General features: G+C 39.7%; 1 protein-coding gene across 1 annotated transcript in view; it reads left to right on the top strand.

Moving 5' to 3' along the window:
- The first annotated feature begins 7,161 nt into the window (after positions 1-7,161).
- cps1 (carbamoyl-phosphate synthase 1, mitochondrial) overlaps positions 7,162-16,840 on the top strand; it is a 54,344-nt gene continuing 44,665 nt past the window's right edge. Inside the window, exons 1-10 of the mRNA XM_028590737.1 lie at positions 7,162-7,521; positions 8,739-8,848; positions 9,111-9,255; positions 11,125-11,214; positions 11,314-11,370; positions 11,468-11,560; positions 11,731-11,820; positions 14,852-14,980; positions 15,137-15,243; positions 16,696-16,837. Coding sequence (XP_028446538.1) covers positions 7,396-7,521; positions 8,739-8,848; positions 9,111-9,255; positions 11,125-11,214; positions 11,314-11,370; positions 11,468-11,560; positions 11,731-11,820; positions 14,852-14,980; positions 15,137-15,243; positions 16,696-16,837 — 1,089 coding nt within the window. The 5' untranslated portion in view covers positions 7,162-7,395. The remainder of the gene's footprint in view (positions 7,522-8,738; positions 8,849-9,110; positions 9,256-11,124; positions 11,215-11,313; positions 11,371-11,467; positions 11,561-11,730; positions 11,821-14,851; positions 14,981-15,136; positions 15,244-16,695; positions 16,838-16,840) is intronic.

Below are 16,840 nucleotides of genomic sequence, written 5' to 3'. Positions count from 1 at the left end.
CAGCGTACATCATAAGCAGTTTCAAAATGAAGGCGGTTATGTCAAAATGTTAATATGGATTTTGCCTTATGAAACACTTCCTAACTCATCATATTACTGATGTGAGTGAAACTCATCTCTGACTGCAACTCTATTGGACTCATCAATTTATCTTTCAATATCATCACTTTATATGAAATATAGTATAGATCCCAAAGTTTCCTTAAAAATATAATATATATTAGCCAACATGAGGGTGAATTGGGGGTACATTTGAATAAGCAATGATGCACAACATATCTACAATATGTGCATTTTGATGTAATGGTGTAGCCATAAGAACATGACATGGTTAAATATTTTACTACTTAGAATATAGAAATATGTATATATTACTGTAGTGCCAAACAGTGTGGAAAATGTAAGAGTGGAAGTTGGTGGAACAGAAAACATGCAAAGAAGCAACTGCTCAAACTAGTTCAAATCTATATTTGAAAAACTTAAGGTGGACAGGTGGTGGAAGTGTTGTCTGTGCAGATCTAATAATAAGCCATTGTTTATTTCAGTCACTGACAATGTGTGTTACAGCACCTGTGTTCAAGTTGGTGGTCGTAGGTGGAGTGAAAGGTCACCACCACTCCCAGGACGGATGTGACGTAAAAGCACAGGGTGATGGAGATCTACTGGAGCTTTCAGCTGCTGATGCCAGTAACCCAGACAAGGCTAAGAGTGCAAATTCTGTCTCCTTAATTCTTGTCTATATCTGTCTCCCAGTGCCAGTGGTGCAGCCCTGCCCCCACCACCATGACAGGCCCTGGTGACGAAGGAACTGCATGAATTCCTCCACCCAACAGCCTCCCACCCCCACCTGCCCCCCCCCTCTGCTTTCACTGACCCCATCTCCATGAGGGCAAGCCAGAGAAAGCCTCAGTCCCTCAGCTGTCATCAGGGCTCACCCCCGGCACCCCACTGCACCTTCTCGAAAGTCTGACTTCCCTTCACTCCCTCCCCTTATAGAAACTCTGCCCCAGTCCTTGCACCCTGTGCTGCAGTCCAATCTGAGCTCCACTATAGATTATTAATGGATTCAGCAGCATGGAAGAGCCGTTCTTTATTTGGATGTGTCAGCTTGTGAAAACTAAAAAAATAAGATAGCGTGTTTATTTGACAATCAGGTGTAACACGTTTTATTGTGTAAATTATATGCATGAGTTGCTTGTGAAGTCAAATAATCCATTTCACATTTAGGGGCATTTTAGGTATTAAAATAATGTTGTTTTTTTTTATCCACAGTGAGTAAGATTGCAGTGTTTGAGAAGTGTTAACACACAGTGACATTTTCTGCTATTGTCACTGTAACTCGGGGTTAGTCAGTGCCAATTGCCAGTTCCCATGACAATTAACAAAAAGCACTTTTCAAAGAAGTCTGTTCTGTGTGGATATTGTTTCCTTTACCATCCTGACCAATCAGGTTTCTAAATATGTTTTAGTGTACTGTTACTGAGTCACTCAATACCACATTAGTGAAGATAAACAGTCTTCTCCTTCTGAATAAACATGTAACCCTTTACTTATTCATCATTAGTGTCCAGTTCCTTTGGGGAAGCCATTCTGGAGATATGAGGTCAGATCTTTTAAAGAGGGGGCAAGGGGCTTTAACTGTACAGTAAAGGCCACAACAGTGACACATGCCATGTGAAGATACATTTCAACAACCACCATTGGTAACCACCACTGCTGTCCATAATGGCAAAATGAGGAAAGAGGAAATTTTTAAATTTAAAAAAATAATGCCACTGACCCATGGACACTGTCACTTTTGTTTCATTTTGTCTTTATGCCAGTATGTATGGAGTTTTATTTATGCACAAACGTCTCATGGGCAGATATATTATTATGAAAAAGGGAGATTTTTTTTTGCGTAATGCGCTGTGCAGAACAGTGTATCGCCATTTAAACACAGTTGGTGGCATTATATTACTGTAAATCATATTGCTGTCCTCACTCAAACAAAATACACCCAATACAGAGGCACAGGAAATAACATATTTGTTTGGGTTTTATGAAAAACCAGCAGCATATAAAAGCTGCTTTCACCATCCAGTGGTCTGGTGTCTCGGCCTACATGTTTATGGGGATACAGCAACACAAGCTCCAGATTTGAATCCACTGATTTTCTGTGAATAGCACCTATGTACAAGACAATCACCTGTACAGGAAAAAGAGCACACTTAGTACAATGCACAAGTTATGCAAATATCTGTATTCTTCCAAGTTCAAACAATACCGATCCATAATTATCCTAATTAGGGCCAAAACCATGAATGACAGCTGTCATAGCTATTAACAGGTACTTGACCTGTGTTCTTTTTTTGGCAGTATGGTCTAACAGCTGGCCTTGTGATCTAAAAGTGTTGTTCTTCAGCCCTTTTTCTAATTCAACCAGTCATAGTTTTCCCCTCTTTAGAGTTGAGCCAACAAAAGTGTGTGTGCAAAAAGTCCACACTAAATGATTATGGTAGAAATTAAGTAATTTGTTCTGCACTCACAATGTAATGACACCCACGTTGCCTTCCGTACACAAAGGTTTAAAGTTAGTCAGCTTCTATCTATCCACGCGTGTTTCAAACATTATCATGAATATTTTTCTGTGCTTGATGGGAATAAGATCAGATTAAACATCAGTGATAACTATATGGAAATTGGGATGTTTATTCATCAGAAAACAGTAATGGGAAGCAACAACCCAAATGGAGTACAAATGGAACAGAACAAATGGGGTGCATTTAACCAAAACACTATTATTAGCCAGCAACTTTATTTTATTTAAATCATTTCACCTAATTTGCATGAGCATTCTGGAGTGAAATGGCAGCTATGAGAGGGATGCTGCGGGCTACAAGATGTCACACGCAGGGATGAAAAATATTTTAATTGAATGAAGCGGAGACCGTGGTAAACTAGGTTGATTATCATCAGTTAAGACAAAGAAGCTTTCTTGGATTGCATCAGTTTAGATTGAAAAAAACAGATAGATGTGAGAGGACGGGTTCTGAGTGGATATTCTTTTGCAAACTATTATGCTTGGATCTTTTCTGTGCCACCTCTTCACTCTCTAGCTTTGTCCTTTGGCGGCAGGGTTTGCTCCAGTACAGGCGCTATTACTGTTACCTCTCAAGAATGACGGTGTGATCTGAAGCACTTATGCGTGCTTGCTGCAATGCATTCGCAGTGATCATAGTTTACAGAATTGTCAGAAACACGTCATTTAACGTTACCTGTACCAGGACGAAAACATCAATCATGAAACTGTGAGATGTACAATTAAGGTTCTGTAAAAGAGAAATGACAGAGGTACTGGTTCTAAGACACAGGGCCTACCCTAACCTTGGGATCCTCCTGCGATAAGCATGATTAATGAAATGTGAAGAACCTGAGCTTGAAAAAAAAAATCATGCGATGAGTGGAGTGTGGTGTAAGATTCCAAAGATGCTCCCCTATCACTGGCATTCGCCACCATGGGGAGTTGGAGCATTGAGAGGGTTGCTGAAGGGAAGGAAATGACAGGGAGCATCGATGGACTTCCTTTGCCACACAAAATGCAGCAGAGGTCACCCAGTGTGCAATCTGTGATGACTAGAAAGTAGCAAGGCTTTAGAGTTCTACTCCCCCCGCCCTTTTCAAACTCTGACTGCTTCCTTTCCTGCCCTCCAACCATGCCAAAAAGAATGAGGCTGTAACTGAGCCTAGACGCACAGATGGAGCCTATTTATAGTCCCTACAGAGAGGTGTGAAGTTTCTTGGGATTTCTAAGAGCAGGGGCCATGGCTCCTTAAAGGGGCTGTGGTCTGTGGTGTGTGGCCCACATGCTCTCTTTCCCTCTCTCGCTCTCTCAAAAGCCCTCCACTGGCCACACAGGAATTAGATGGGGGCAAGCTAAACAAAGCTACTCGCTGCCCTTTTTTACTGGAAACACTACCTCACTACAGAGGAAGAGATTCCAATACTGGCATTTAGGCACAGTCTCCTCCTCTTTATCCAGCTGATGACTTGGTCTTCATTTTACAACTCTGGAGTCACATCACCCAAAACAAGAATGGTGACGCTGTGCGCAGGTCTTCTTCTAACATGACAGCGCATATGCAGGCTTGAGTGAACCCCTTTGTAATAACTATAGACCCTTTTGGTGGTTGGCTTGATTAATGCAATTGTTGATATTTACAAGCATTTAAGAATAATTTTACATATGTATTTAAAATGTTGGTTATTCGTCATCTAGAACTGGGCTTCCTTTTGATCCACGAATATGGCCATACAATTTCCAACACAGACAATACTACTACTACCACCAATACAACTTCTAGTACTATTTCACTAATTCTACTAATACAGATGTAAAATCCAGCCAAAGTGTGTTATTACAGAACAAAATCAGGTTCAAACAACTATAAAGGTGTAGCACATAACTCCAGTTCTAAAGTTTTTGTACCGAAATCCTATGTGTTGAAGAATTGATTTTACAATGTTCTACTATTGGTATATATCAAGCACAAAATGGTTAAGGGCCATAATGCATTTCTCATCTGCTGCCATGTTATGAAGCATCCAGACCTCTAAAGTCATATGACCACTGTCCGCTGAGTCAAAACTAAGCATGGAGAAGCAGTGCTCAGTTGTTTAGTGCTAGAAAACTTGAAGTCATCTCCAACTCTGTCAAATTGAAGCTTTTCTGTTTACCTATTCCTTTTATTAGATTAAATGCAGGACCATAGTCATTTTTATTCTCCAGTTAATCTGTTTATGTCTAATGTAAAGCCCTTTGAATTGCCTTGATGTTGAACAATGATATACAAATACACTTGCCTTGTCTTGCCTTAGAATGATTTATAAAGTGTCAATATCTTCAAAGTGGTCTGCCAGTCTAATCCTACTGAACAAACATCATCATAGATCCTTAAAACAACCATCCATTATTTTTGTCATCTCAAGGCTGAGGCATTGCTTGGAATCCTGGCACAGAGAAATGCGAGGGAGCCTGTTTGTCTATTCACGTCCCATCGTAAGCTTCGTCACCATCTGAAACTCACTCTTGGAACTGCAGACAATGCGGGGTCTTTCCGCCACACCCTAGCCAATCAGTGGAGGAATTTAGAGGGCAGCTAATCGCGTAATATAATAAAGGGCCATACAGTACATTGCACATGCTTCTTGTGTTATCCCAATCATCACCTAGCAATTTTCCACTGTTTGTGATTCATTGTTGACAGTAAGGGCTGTTTTTTGAGTGCATAAAAAATAGACAAATAGAAATACAGTATTTTAAAATGAAAATGATTCATAAAATTAAGCTAAAATACAATTGTGTGTAGAGTTTATTATAGTATAGGTAGGAAGCCTGTGAAGATAGTCTGACAGTGTTGTGTAAAAGGTGTTATCAGCACTGATTTATATTCTTTCACTTATTGACTTATTATTAAGTTTCATATGATAAGCTTTGGGTTTGAACAATAATCATATTACGTTTCAAAGGCCGGAAATGTGTGGAGATAAACTCTATTTTGCAGATATAGAGAGGGTAAGCAGCTGAGTGTGTTCACCGTTTGTTTTCCTGTAAAGTGGTATCGAATGTTGAATATTTGTATGTGGTTACAGAAGATCCACAAAGAGTCCAAAACAAAATGCTCAGTACTACATATCTAATAAAAACTTACATTGATTAGAAATGTAGTAGTCTGTTGGACACTGAGGACCAGCACAGGCTCATGAGCTCTTTAGTAGCGATAATGTTCTTAGTGGAGAGAAAATACTTTGTAGTGTTAATACAGTTACCGGTATATCTATTACTTTCATGCATCACATCCTATGTAACAATTATATAAAAATGTGGACTTGAATTTAGGTGCCATGTCAACTGTAAAGCTGTTATAGCTTGTGCTACACACTGGCAGCTAAATTATACTAGGATCCTCTCAGTTGTTACTATAACTGAAATATATGGAGCTGCACTGTCATCTACACATCAAGTGTGCCACTGCAACACTGCTGCTGATTTAAAATCCCTCTGAACCTTGTTAGCAAATGTTACCACTGGATGTCACCAGTGCTCCACAGATCTGCTGAACAGGAATAGTGCAAACAGAATTTTGACAAAGGGAACATGATCTGTAGTTAACAAAGGGGTGTAGGCAAATGTAGAGGACCTACACAAAACTAAAGTATACCAAAATCTGAAATGAATCAGACTTTAATGAGTAGCCTATAATTAATTTAAATGTAGGTGACTGTACCTCCCCACATGTTTAATGCAAATGGCATTATAGCTCTATAGCATAGAGAGCACTCTCTATGTAACCGTCTATTCCCCAAGTCCAATTTCTGGAGTGTGGAGGTATTTCCTGATCTACACACGTCCCATTACTCACACCCACTTTGTTCAGACTGCTGAACCCAGCAGAGTGGCAGTCAGGCAGCCTTCTCCACAGAGGACCAGTCTTGCAGTGATCAGCAAATACACACACCACTCTAATCCCACTACCATGCAGCCTGTCCATGGTCAGTTTGCCTTTTCTTTTGCAGGCAACTGGCCTCAAAGAAAAAGCTGTAAAGAGTTTGTTGCACTGAAAGCACACACAAGTTTACTATAAGCAGGCAAATTCATTCTAATTTGGCATGCACTTCATTTTAGTTCCTTTTCAATGTCCCAAAAATGTAGACTGTTTATGTAATCAATATTTCCTCATGTGTAGACATTTTAAAAGTAGTCTATGTAGCACTTTTTTTTCTTTTATAGCATCACTGTAGAAACAGAATGAAAAAAAATAAATAAAGGAGAATGTGAACTTTTCTTTCAAAAAAGGCTATTTGAAGTTTCAAGTTAGCCTGTATTAATGGTGGCGGTGCTCAAACTAGACGCAAAAACACGTAGGCTAACTAAACACAATATGGTTAACTAATATACATACACAAGTAGGTCTACTATAATAGATATTAACAGTTTGAGAGGTTAACATCTGGTACATCAGAGGGAGTTTAACTTTTTCGGCCTGCAGAACACTATATTGCCCTCAGCTACTATCATGCGTGTTTCGGTATTTTAAAACACGTTGATCCTTCTTGTTTGACAAAAAAAGTAGGCGTTTTAACTGGAGACCAATCTAAACGCTATGCGCTTCATGCGTTGAGAAAAACAACCCAACGACAGCCAATCCCGATCAATTTTTCAAGCTCTCAGTTGAACTGTGTGTAATGACACGAGGAGTAGTAGCCCAAAAACTCATCCATTCTAAAAGAACATTTACACGCAAGACGCAATTGTGCAATTTGCAGGACAGTGTAAATATTGAATCTATCTTTTCATATCGGGAAACCTTTCATGCACGTCTGTGCTACTTTACTAAAAGAGTAATTTAGGCTAATATGACAAAAATCCTGCTAGCTCACAGCGTTGTTAAATCTCTGAGACAAGGATGTGTGGTTGGCAGAAGAGTGGGAAACACGTCGGGATGGCTGAGATTTCAAACTACGAAACTGTTTAGTTTGAAGGTAAGAGAACGGATGTATGAGTTGAAACTCTTGTTGTCACTTGTAAATGTACGAAACAAACTTTTAATCAGTAAGTGCTGTCAATGGATCGCTAGCGAAGCCCGAATCCCGCAGGAAAATCAGTAAAGTCTGCGATGCTTTGTCTTTACACACATGTACACATATTTTAAAAGTTGTTACAGCCTTTTTGCAAAAACAGCAGAAGCTACTCTTTTATTCGGCATAGGTCCAGCACAGCAAAAAGTTCTCATTTGAACATAATTCAAACTTAATCTAGTTGACCATTTACGTCAGTTAACTCTAGCGCTCATTCATTAGAAGTTAGCTACGTTACAGCATGGTGGGCGGCAGGCCAGTAGCATAAAGCTGAACAAAGTTGGAACCGTATTGAATTAAGTTCTGTCCGGTGGACTGTCTTTACGCCGAATTAACTGGTGACACATTGTGATTCAATGAAACATAGTCAGTTACTTGGCTGACGCAAGTGCTTGTGCCATTAAAAAAGACTAGTAAATTCTCTGATTTTTGAATGCAATTTGGGACGGTGACAGTTAAGTGAAACTTCATTTATATTAACTCACAGAAAAGTAAAAGACAAATAATGTTGCACTGTTGGGAGGTGATGATATTTCCAGACTGTTGTCTCAGATAATATGTAGCATGCACATGCTGGACGCTGTGCAGCATGTGTGTTAATAACATGGAGAATTGCATCATGTTTGAGGTGCGCTCTGATTTCAACTCAACTGATTTTCTCTTTACCTCACTTCCGCAACTTATAACTTTATATAGCAGTATGTCAGCATTGTATCTATCTGTGATGTATTTGAGGATATGAGTCTTTAGTAAGAGAGAAAAAAATGTTCTAATTGATCAAGGCTCTTGTGATGGACACACACACATATATACACACACACACACACACACACACACACACACACACACACACACACACACACATATATACACACACACACACACACACACACACACACTCTCACAGAACAGATTTGTCTGTCTCAGCATTCATAGCACAATTCACACTGTCCTGCAGTTTCAGCATGAAGCCCGTTGCCATCACTCCTCAACATTAAAAGTCTACACATTTGTTTCAAACTTTTGCCTTTGGTCTTTCCAAACTTGCTTCATATAAAGGGAATGCATTATTCTTGGGTGAGATTTATCTTGTCATCTGCTTGCTCTCTTTTAACTCCCAGGCCCAGACGGCCCACCTGGTCTTGGAGGATGGTACCAGAATGAAAGGATTTTCCTTTGGACATGATGCCTCTGTAGCCGGAGAACTCGTCTTCAATACTGGCCTGGTGGGGTAAGGAGACATGCTGACATAAGTCAAACCACATTAGATTTAAGACAAAATTGGTCACTTGAACATGTATAACAAATATCAATCTTGCTTTGAGCTCGACAACCTTGCATTTTAAGTGTATTCATTTTACGTTTTCACAAAATAAATTCCCAATTCCCAGTTACACTGCATTTTCTCACCTTGTAGAGGACCATGAGTGGATGACATGATTATGTGCTTCATCATTACCACATGACAATATCCTGCTGTTTCCCTGCTTTAGGTATCCTGAGGCCCTGACTGATCCCAGCTACAGAGGTCAGATCCTTACCCTGACCTACCCTATTGTGGGAAACTACGGGGTACCCAACAGCCAGGAGCTGGACGAGCTGGGCCTTAGAAAACATCTGGAGTCAGAGCGTATCCAGGTAGGAAACTCAGCGATGGTTTGGGGTGTCACCTTTTGTGGAGGCCTCAGCATTGCAATTTATTTATTACAAATTCCTACTTTGATCCTGTCTGTCAGTCGATCAGTGCTTAACCTTGGTCCAGACTGAAATAAATCAAGAATTGAAATTACTTGCCATGACGTTTTTACAGGCATTCATGATCCCCAGAGGAGGAATCCCACTGACTTTTGTGATGCCCTTACTTTTTATCTATTTGCACCATGAAGTTGACATTTGTGGTTTCAGGTGAAATGTCTCAACAAATATGGACTGGATTGCCATGAAATGTACATGATTGTTACAGACATTCATATCCACCTGAGGATGAATTATAATCACTTTGATGACTCCTTAACTTTTCAACAGTCATCATTAAGTCAACTTTTTGGTTTGTCCAATACTTTGATTTATGAGTAAAAAAACACTCTTATTTTTAGTGCTAATTAGAAATTGTTAGAGTAGCTTGCTAACACCCTAAACTGAGATTGTTTACATGGTAAATAGCATTGCTATTGTTGGCATGTTAGCATGCTGACGTTTAGCTCAAAGCACCGCTAAGTACAGCCTCACAGAGGCACACCAACATGGCTGTAGACTCTTTGTCTTGTTATGATCGATTTTGCAGGCAAAAATGCTAAAACTTTGCTGGTTTCAGTTTTTCAGTTATAAATATTTGCTTGTTTTCTTAAGAGATGTATTCCAAATACAGACGTGGACTAGCATTATGTAGCGGATGCACACATGGTTGTTTATACTTAACTGGGTGTCTGCATACAATGACGTGTTCACAACTGTTTAACGGTGCAAACTGAACGCTCACCATCACAGCCATGTGGATGCAGAGAGTATAAATTAGATCTTAGTTTTGATATACTACTAAACTCAATACCTTTTGGGTTTTTGACAACAATATGTGAACTGATTGTAGTTTAAACAATTGTGCAACAGTGCTCTAAGTGATGTGACGTGTTTTTTAGGCTACAACATTTTTTGTCACATACAGCAAACATCTCCTCACTATCCGCTAGCTGTCTGTCCCCTGAACACACTGTAAAAAAACGCGGTCTCTGTAGAAAGCCCAGGCTCCACAAACTGCAACAAAAACAAACTGCGCCAACCTGCGCCACGAAACATAACAGTGTTCCAGCCAATAACTGACAAGAAAGAGCCGTTTGGGCCATCACTGCTGCTGTGTTAGCACGTAGGCTACTTCCACAATGTGTATTCATGACTCAACCAACTCTTTCTTGTCAGTTATTGGCTGGGACACTGTTTGTTATGGTTCGTTGTGTAGGTTGGCGTGGTTTGTTTTTGTTGCCGTTTGTGGAGCCTGGGCCGTCTACAGAGACCGCTTTTTTTTTTTTTTACAGTGTGTTCAGGGGACAGGCAGCTAGCAGATAGTGAGGAGATGTTTGCTGTATGTGACAAAAATGTTGTAGCCTAAAAAACGTGTCACATCACTTAGAGCACCTTTAAAATAATTTTAATAATATCAAATAATGGTCAGATTAATCGGTTACGAAAGCAATTGTTAGTTTTAGTCCTACACATATTAACAACAGTGCAGTATTACTAAACATTTATGCAGTATTGACATTTTGTGAACAGGTTTCTCTGTGTTTATTCTCCCATGCTCGGGATATTCTGGCATGCCCTGATGCTCACACACATTTTAAGATTTTGTATTTTGTGGCAGCTCTTGACACCATAAACATGTTAGGGGTGTGAGCTACAGTAGCATAACACAAAGCTTTGTTCTGAGCCTATGCAGTTGATAGACTGAGGTACTTAGGGACTTTTTAGTTTGACCTTGTTTTTAAGGTTGGTTTGGTGCTTTTGTGTTTCTAGGTATCTGGTCTTCTTGTTCAAGACTACAGTCATGAGTACAGCCACTGGAACTCTGTCAAGTCTTTGGGGCAATGGCTACAAGAAGAGAAGGTTTGGATTCAAATGACCAAATATCTGGTGTTATCTCAGAGAAGAGAGTAGGAGTCTGCTGCTGGTGTATTTACAAATGTTACTTTCCCTCTTTTAAAGGTTCCTGCACTGTTTGGAATAGACACCAGAATGCTGACCAAGATCATCAGAGACAAGGTACTGTAAATGCAAATGTCTGAAGAACTCCTACATCTTTTTTTTTTATAAATTGATTGGTTGATGGACTGTTTGTTTGCTTGTGATTTCTCCTCAGGGCACAGCTTTGGGGAAGATTGAATTTGATGGGCAGCCTGTTGAGATATCTGACCCTAACCAGAGAAACTTGGTAGCAGAGGTCTCAACCAAGGTAACAGCTGCTAACTATTATATTGAACATCCCAAAGCAGTTGTTCTTCCCATTACACCAGGTAGTCCTGGTACAATAGACCAAAGTCTCAGATCATAGATATGTCTACAAATGGTGTTGATTAGCGCTAACCTCTCTTCTCTCTTATTCTGTGTCCTCCCACTCACTAGGAAACCAAAGTTTTTGGAAAAGGAAACCCAATAAAAGTGGTGGCGGTTGATTGTGGTATTAAGCATAACATCATTCGCCTGCTGGTTAAGGTGAGAAAGAATATAAGAGCGATTGGAAAAAAAAAAACATTTGTTGTTGAGTGTGCATCCTCGTTAGTTTACACACTTAGAAATTATGTTTTTATGATGTAGCCCCAAATGACCTTTTTCTGCACAAATATAGAAAAGAAGTCAACTCTTAACACCCGTTCACATTTCTGCAATCTGATCTAGAAAATATGAGGTGGTAATGTTAGGTCTAACAAGCTACAGAAAAAAAAAAATCCTGTAGTGTCCATTTGTTTCATCAAGCTGTAAGAGATAGTGGGCTTTTCTTTTGTTTGTGCATCATTTAATGGTTTGTTGTTATGTATAGTGTTACTATTAGCTTGTAGTTGATTGTAATAGTGAGTCAGGAAAAGCAGCCTGTAGACATGGTAATGTAAATCATAGGTCAATAGCATTAGAAATCGTAAGTTTTCACTTCTTGGTCCATAGAAAGTCTGGTGATGTTGCTTTTTCATGGTGGCTGAATAATTATATAAGAAAATGATTTTTTTCACTCTAATTGTATCATAAATATAGTTACCAATATTATCATTGTTGGAGAACTGTAGTATTTAGAATGTGGCAAACATTTGTCATATTTAGTGAATGTATGGAGATTTTGGCTAGACCGAGAAGAAGAATCTGTAACAGTTGGAGAATTCATTAAGACATAGGTTTATTTGGTGGCATTTACAATAACAACACATCTGCTGAATCTGCTTTTACAAAAATTAATGTTTGTGTACTGATGTCACAGTGTTGAAAAATCAAGCAGTCTTCATCTAGAAACTCTTTTTATTAACTGCATACCCTTTTATTCACTGCGGGAGTTTTCCTTGTTGGTTGGTGTTTACATCCCACCTCAGGCCTGTGTTATGGCGCTTTTCCATCACATGGTACCTGCTTGACTCGCCTCGACTCTACTTACCTTTTTTTGGTATTCCATTACGAAAAAAAGTACCTGGTACCTACTAACAGGTACTTTCTTTAGTACCACCTCAGTCGAGGTTCCAAGCGAGCTGAGGCAATACTAAAAGGTGATGTGAAAGCGACAGAGGGTGGTGTCCTGAACAAACCCGGCAATTTTAAATAGTGTAGGCTTTTTTTTGTTTTTTTTGCTGCCTCCAGCTTATTTGAAACTAAATGTGTCTTCTGGCTGCGGCAACAACAACACACCTTCAAAGTTCTGTGTGTGTGTCGAGTTAGGTCACGGCAGTTTACTGCGGCGCTGACCTGATGACCAGCCACGCTGAGGCGGTACTAAAATCTGCAATGGAAAACAGACTCACAGTGTGTCGAGTCGAGGCGAGTCGAGCAGGTACCATGTAATGGAAAAACGCCATTATTGAGGCGCTAAAAGACCTGGCTGACCAGATGACTAACGTGGTGAGAAAACATCCCTGCTTATTGTTCTTGGAGACTTAACCAGAGAAAACTTTAGCAAAGAACCTCCAAAATACAGACAGCACATTAAGTGTCCCTCCAGGGACAATAATACATTGGACCGCTGCTATACAACAAGGATGCCTATCGCTCTGTCTCCTGTGTGGCTTGGGACTCTCTCTGATTACTGTCTGGTTTATCTTCTCCCAGCCTACAGGCAGAAACTAAAATCTGCTAAGCCTTTGGTCAAGATTGTGAGGAGATGGGCCAACTAAGCAAAGTTGGAGTTACAAGCCTGCTTTGACTGCATTGATTAGAGCTTTTTTTTGGGAGTGGCAGCTACCATTCTGGATGAACTAACTGACACTGTGACATCTTACATTAGTTTTTGTGAAGACGTGTGTGCTGACTAAAATTGTCTGCACATACAGCAACAATAAGCTCGGGTTTTCAACAAAACTCACACAGCTTTGTCAGGCCAAGGAGGAGGCCTACAGAAGTGAGGACAGACTAGAACCAGACCAGAAACACACTGACGAGATAGATTAAAGTAGCAAAGAGAAGCTACTCTGAAAAGCTGGAAAACAAGTTCCAGGAGACAAATACTTGTGCAATAACCCAATAACACCAAGCATCCACCTTTCAAGTAAACTATATATTTAATAGTGTTAAACACATAATTTAAACATGTAAATATCTGTCAAATATACACTGTACATACAGCCATATCCACCTATCTCAGATATATAAGCAACCTGTTATATTAATAATGCTTTATTTATTTTGGCACCCTTTGCACTTTTGCATTGCCCTATTGTATTACTGTTTACAATCCTCATAGAGCTGTTTGTTTACATGTACGTACCGGATGCATATGCAGGTGTATAAATACAGTATCTCACAAAAGTGAATAAACCCCTCACATTTTAGTAAATATTTCATTGTATCTTTTAATGGGACAAAACTGAAGAAATTACACTTTGCTACAATGTAAAGTATTAAGTTTACAGCTTGTATAACAGTGTAAATGTGAAAGTTCCCCATGCCAATCTCTAGGTATGGTGAAGGGCATGTGATGATGTGGGGCTATTTTAATTCCAAAGGCCATATACAAGCTGTAAACTTAATACTTTACATTGTAGCAACGTGTCATTTCTTCAGTGTTGTCCGATTAAAAGATACAATGAAATATTTACTAAAATGTGAGGGGTGTACTCACTTTTGTGAGATACTGTGTGTGTGTGTGTGTGTATGTATGTATGTATGTATGTATGTATGTATGTGTGTATATATATATATATATATATATATATATATATATATATATACACACACACACACACACACATTTTCTACATGCAAACTTATATCAGTACATTGTACATGTTTTATGTGTACCTTGTTCAGCGTTGTTGTCCTTGTTTCTGTGTATTTTTGTGTATGTGCTTTGAGAGCAAGAAAAAGCCGGAGTCAAATTCCCTGTATCTGGTTCTGATTGTAGAAATAGAAGGATGAATTCTGGACTGGTGTCAAATTTGTATAGAACTATTACGTTATTTTGGGGCACCTCACATTAAGATGGTCATTAAGCAATAGTAATCCCATAACATTACACAATTGCTTTACATGCTCTATATGTTTCTATGTGCAGAAGGGTGCAGAGGTCCACCTTGTACCGTGGGATCAGGACTTGCAGAGTCTACACTACGATGGGCTTTTCATCTCCAATGGACCAGGAGATCCGTCTTTGGCCAAGACACTCATCAACAATGTCGGCAAGGTAGGACATGGTGCTGTTTAAATATTTTGATTGCTTGTGCAACATTTGACGTTTAACCACAAAGAGTAGTAGTTATTTACAGTGCAAATGCAGTTTTTAATGACAGCGACAGTGGTACCTTTTTAATAAATATTATTTGTGTTTTGTCCTGTAAAGGTGCTGGAGAGTGATCATCCCAAGCCAGTGTTTGGGATCTGTATGGGCAACCAGATCACTGCTCTGGCTGCAGGAGCTCAGTCATATAAGCTACCTATGGGCAACAGGTGAACTCTTTCATAGTTTAGCATAAGTAAGGCACAATATGCACACTCCTAAAGATTCAAATGTGCCATGTTATGTTTACATGTTTACATTTAGTATTACTCATGAAAATGCATTGTGTGTATGTCACGATTGAAGACTGGAGAGGAGGCTTTTAAAGTGCAAAACATACTCAAACAAAATACAAAAAGTAATTCAAACTACACGACGACACAAAACCGTATTAATTTTGGGAACAGGGATTAGTGAAAATGGAGAGAGGCAGCCTTTTAACATTTCCCCCTCCCGTGGAAGCAGTCGGCCACCACATTGGAGCTCCCCGGGCCAATACTGAACACTGATCCTGTAGTGTTGCATCTCTAGCACCCATCTGGAGATCCGGTTGTTCGAGTCTCTCATCTTGTAGAGCCATTGCAGACTCTGGTAATCTGTTTCAAGGATGAAGTCTCTGCCAAGGAGATAATATTTGAAGGTCTCCAAGGCCTACTTTATCGCTAGACACTCTAATTCAATGGCGGCGTATCTGGTCTCTCATGTCCATAGTTTCTGGCTGACATAAGCAACCTGGAGCAAAGACAATATTCCAAGATTGAAAGACGGAGATGACATTGAACAATATTTAACAACATTTGAGCGGTTAGCCACAGCCTACAGATGGCCTGGAGTGTGTGTGTGTGTGTGTGTGTGTGTGTGTGTGTGTGTGTGTGTGTGTGTGTGTGTGTGTGTGTGTGTGTGTGTGTGTGTGTGTGTGTGTGTGTGTGTGTGTGTGTGTGTGTGTGTGTGTGTGCTTCCACCACAAGCACCAATATAATATAAAAATGTTAATTTCTGCAAAAACTGTTTTACCTATTGTTCTACACTTTAGGATTGCCTAGCCCCTCCCTCACAGAAAGGACTTAATGAGACAAACCTGCATGCAATTAAGCTACTGAGCAGCTGATCTACCCACAATCACAGGCAGAAAACTATAGCAAAACACTATGAACCCATAAAACCTACTGAACAGAACAATAAAGTAAAAAATAAACTAAAAGAGTAACCTACAACATTACACTAAAATTAAGGATTAAGCAGACACAAAACAGTATTAATTTTGGCCGCAGGGCCTAGTGAAAAGGGAGAAAGGCAGCCTTTTCACAGTGTATTCTTGATGTCTAAAAAATGTATTCAGTACATTTCATTCCTCATAAAATCTCTGCAAAGCTGAATTATTTTAAATCCAGCATTGTTTACAACTTTGTTTACTATCGTGCAGTCTTTATTTTCCTCCTTGTCTTTGTTGGCGCATTGCACCATATTTTAGAGTTATCGTTGCCAGTTGATCATAGAAATAGTGTGAAACCATTGGTATGACTGTGTATCCTCCTGTCACCCACCTGTATCCGCATGCGTGTGCAGGGGATAAATAAAAATAAAAAAACAACTTTATTTTCTGCATGTCTGCGGTTCCCTAGAGGCCAGAACCAGCCGGTGCTGAATGTGATGACGGGCCAGGCCTTCATTACGGCGCAGAACCACGGCTACGGCATAGACAGCCAGTCTTTGCCCCCAGGGTGGAGCCCGCTTTTCATCAACGCCAATGATGGCACAAATGAGGTT

Source organism: Perca flavescens, chromosome 11 (assembly GCF_004354835.1).
Source record: "Perca flavescens isolate YP-PL-M2 chromosome 11, PFLA_1.0, whole genome shotgun sequence".
In the NCBI taxonomy this organism is placed as follows: Eukaryota; Metazoa; Chordata; class Actinopteri; order Perciformes; family Percidae; genus Perca; species Perca flavescens.
The sequence above is the reverse complement of the archived record's forward strand: the minus strand, read 5'-3'. Positions and strand labels throughout refer to the sequence as shown.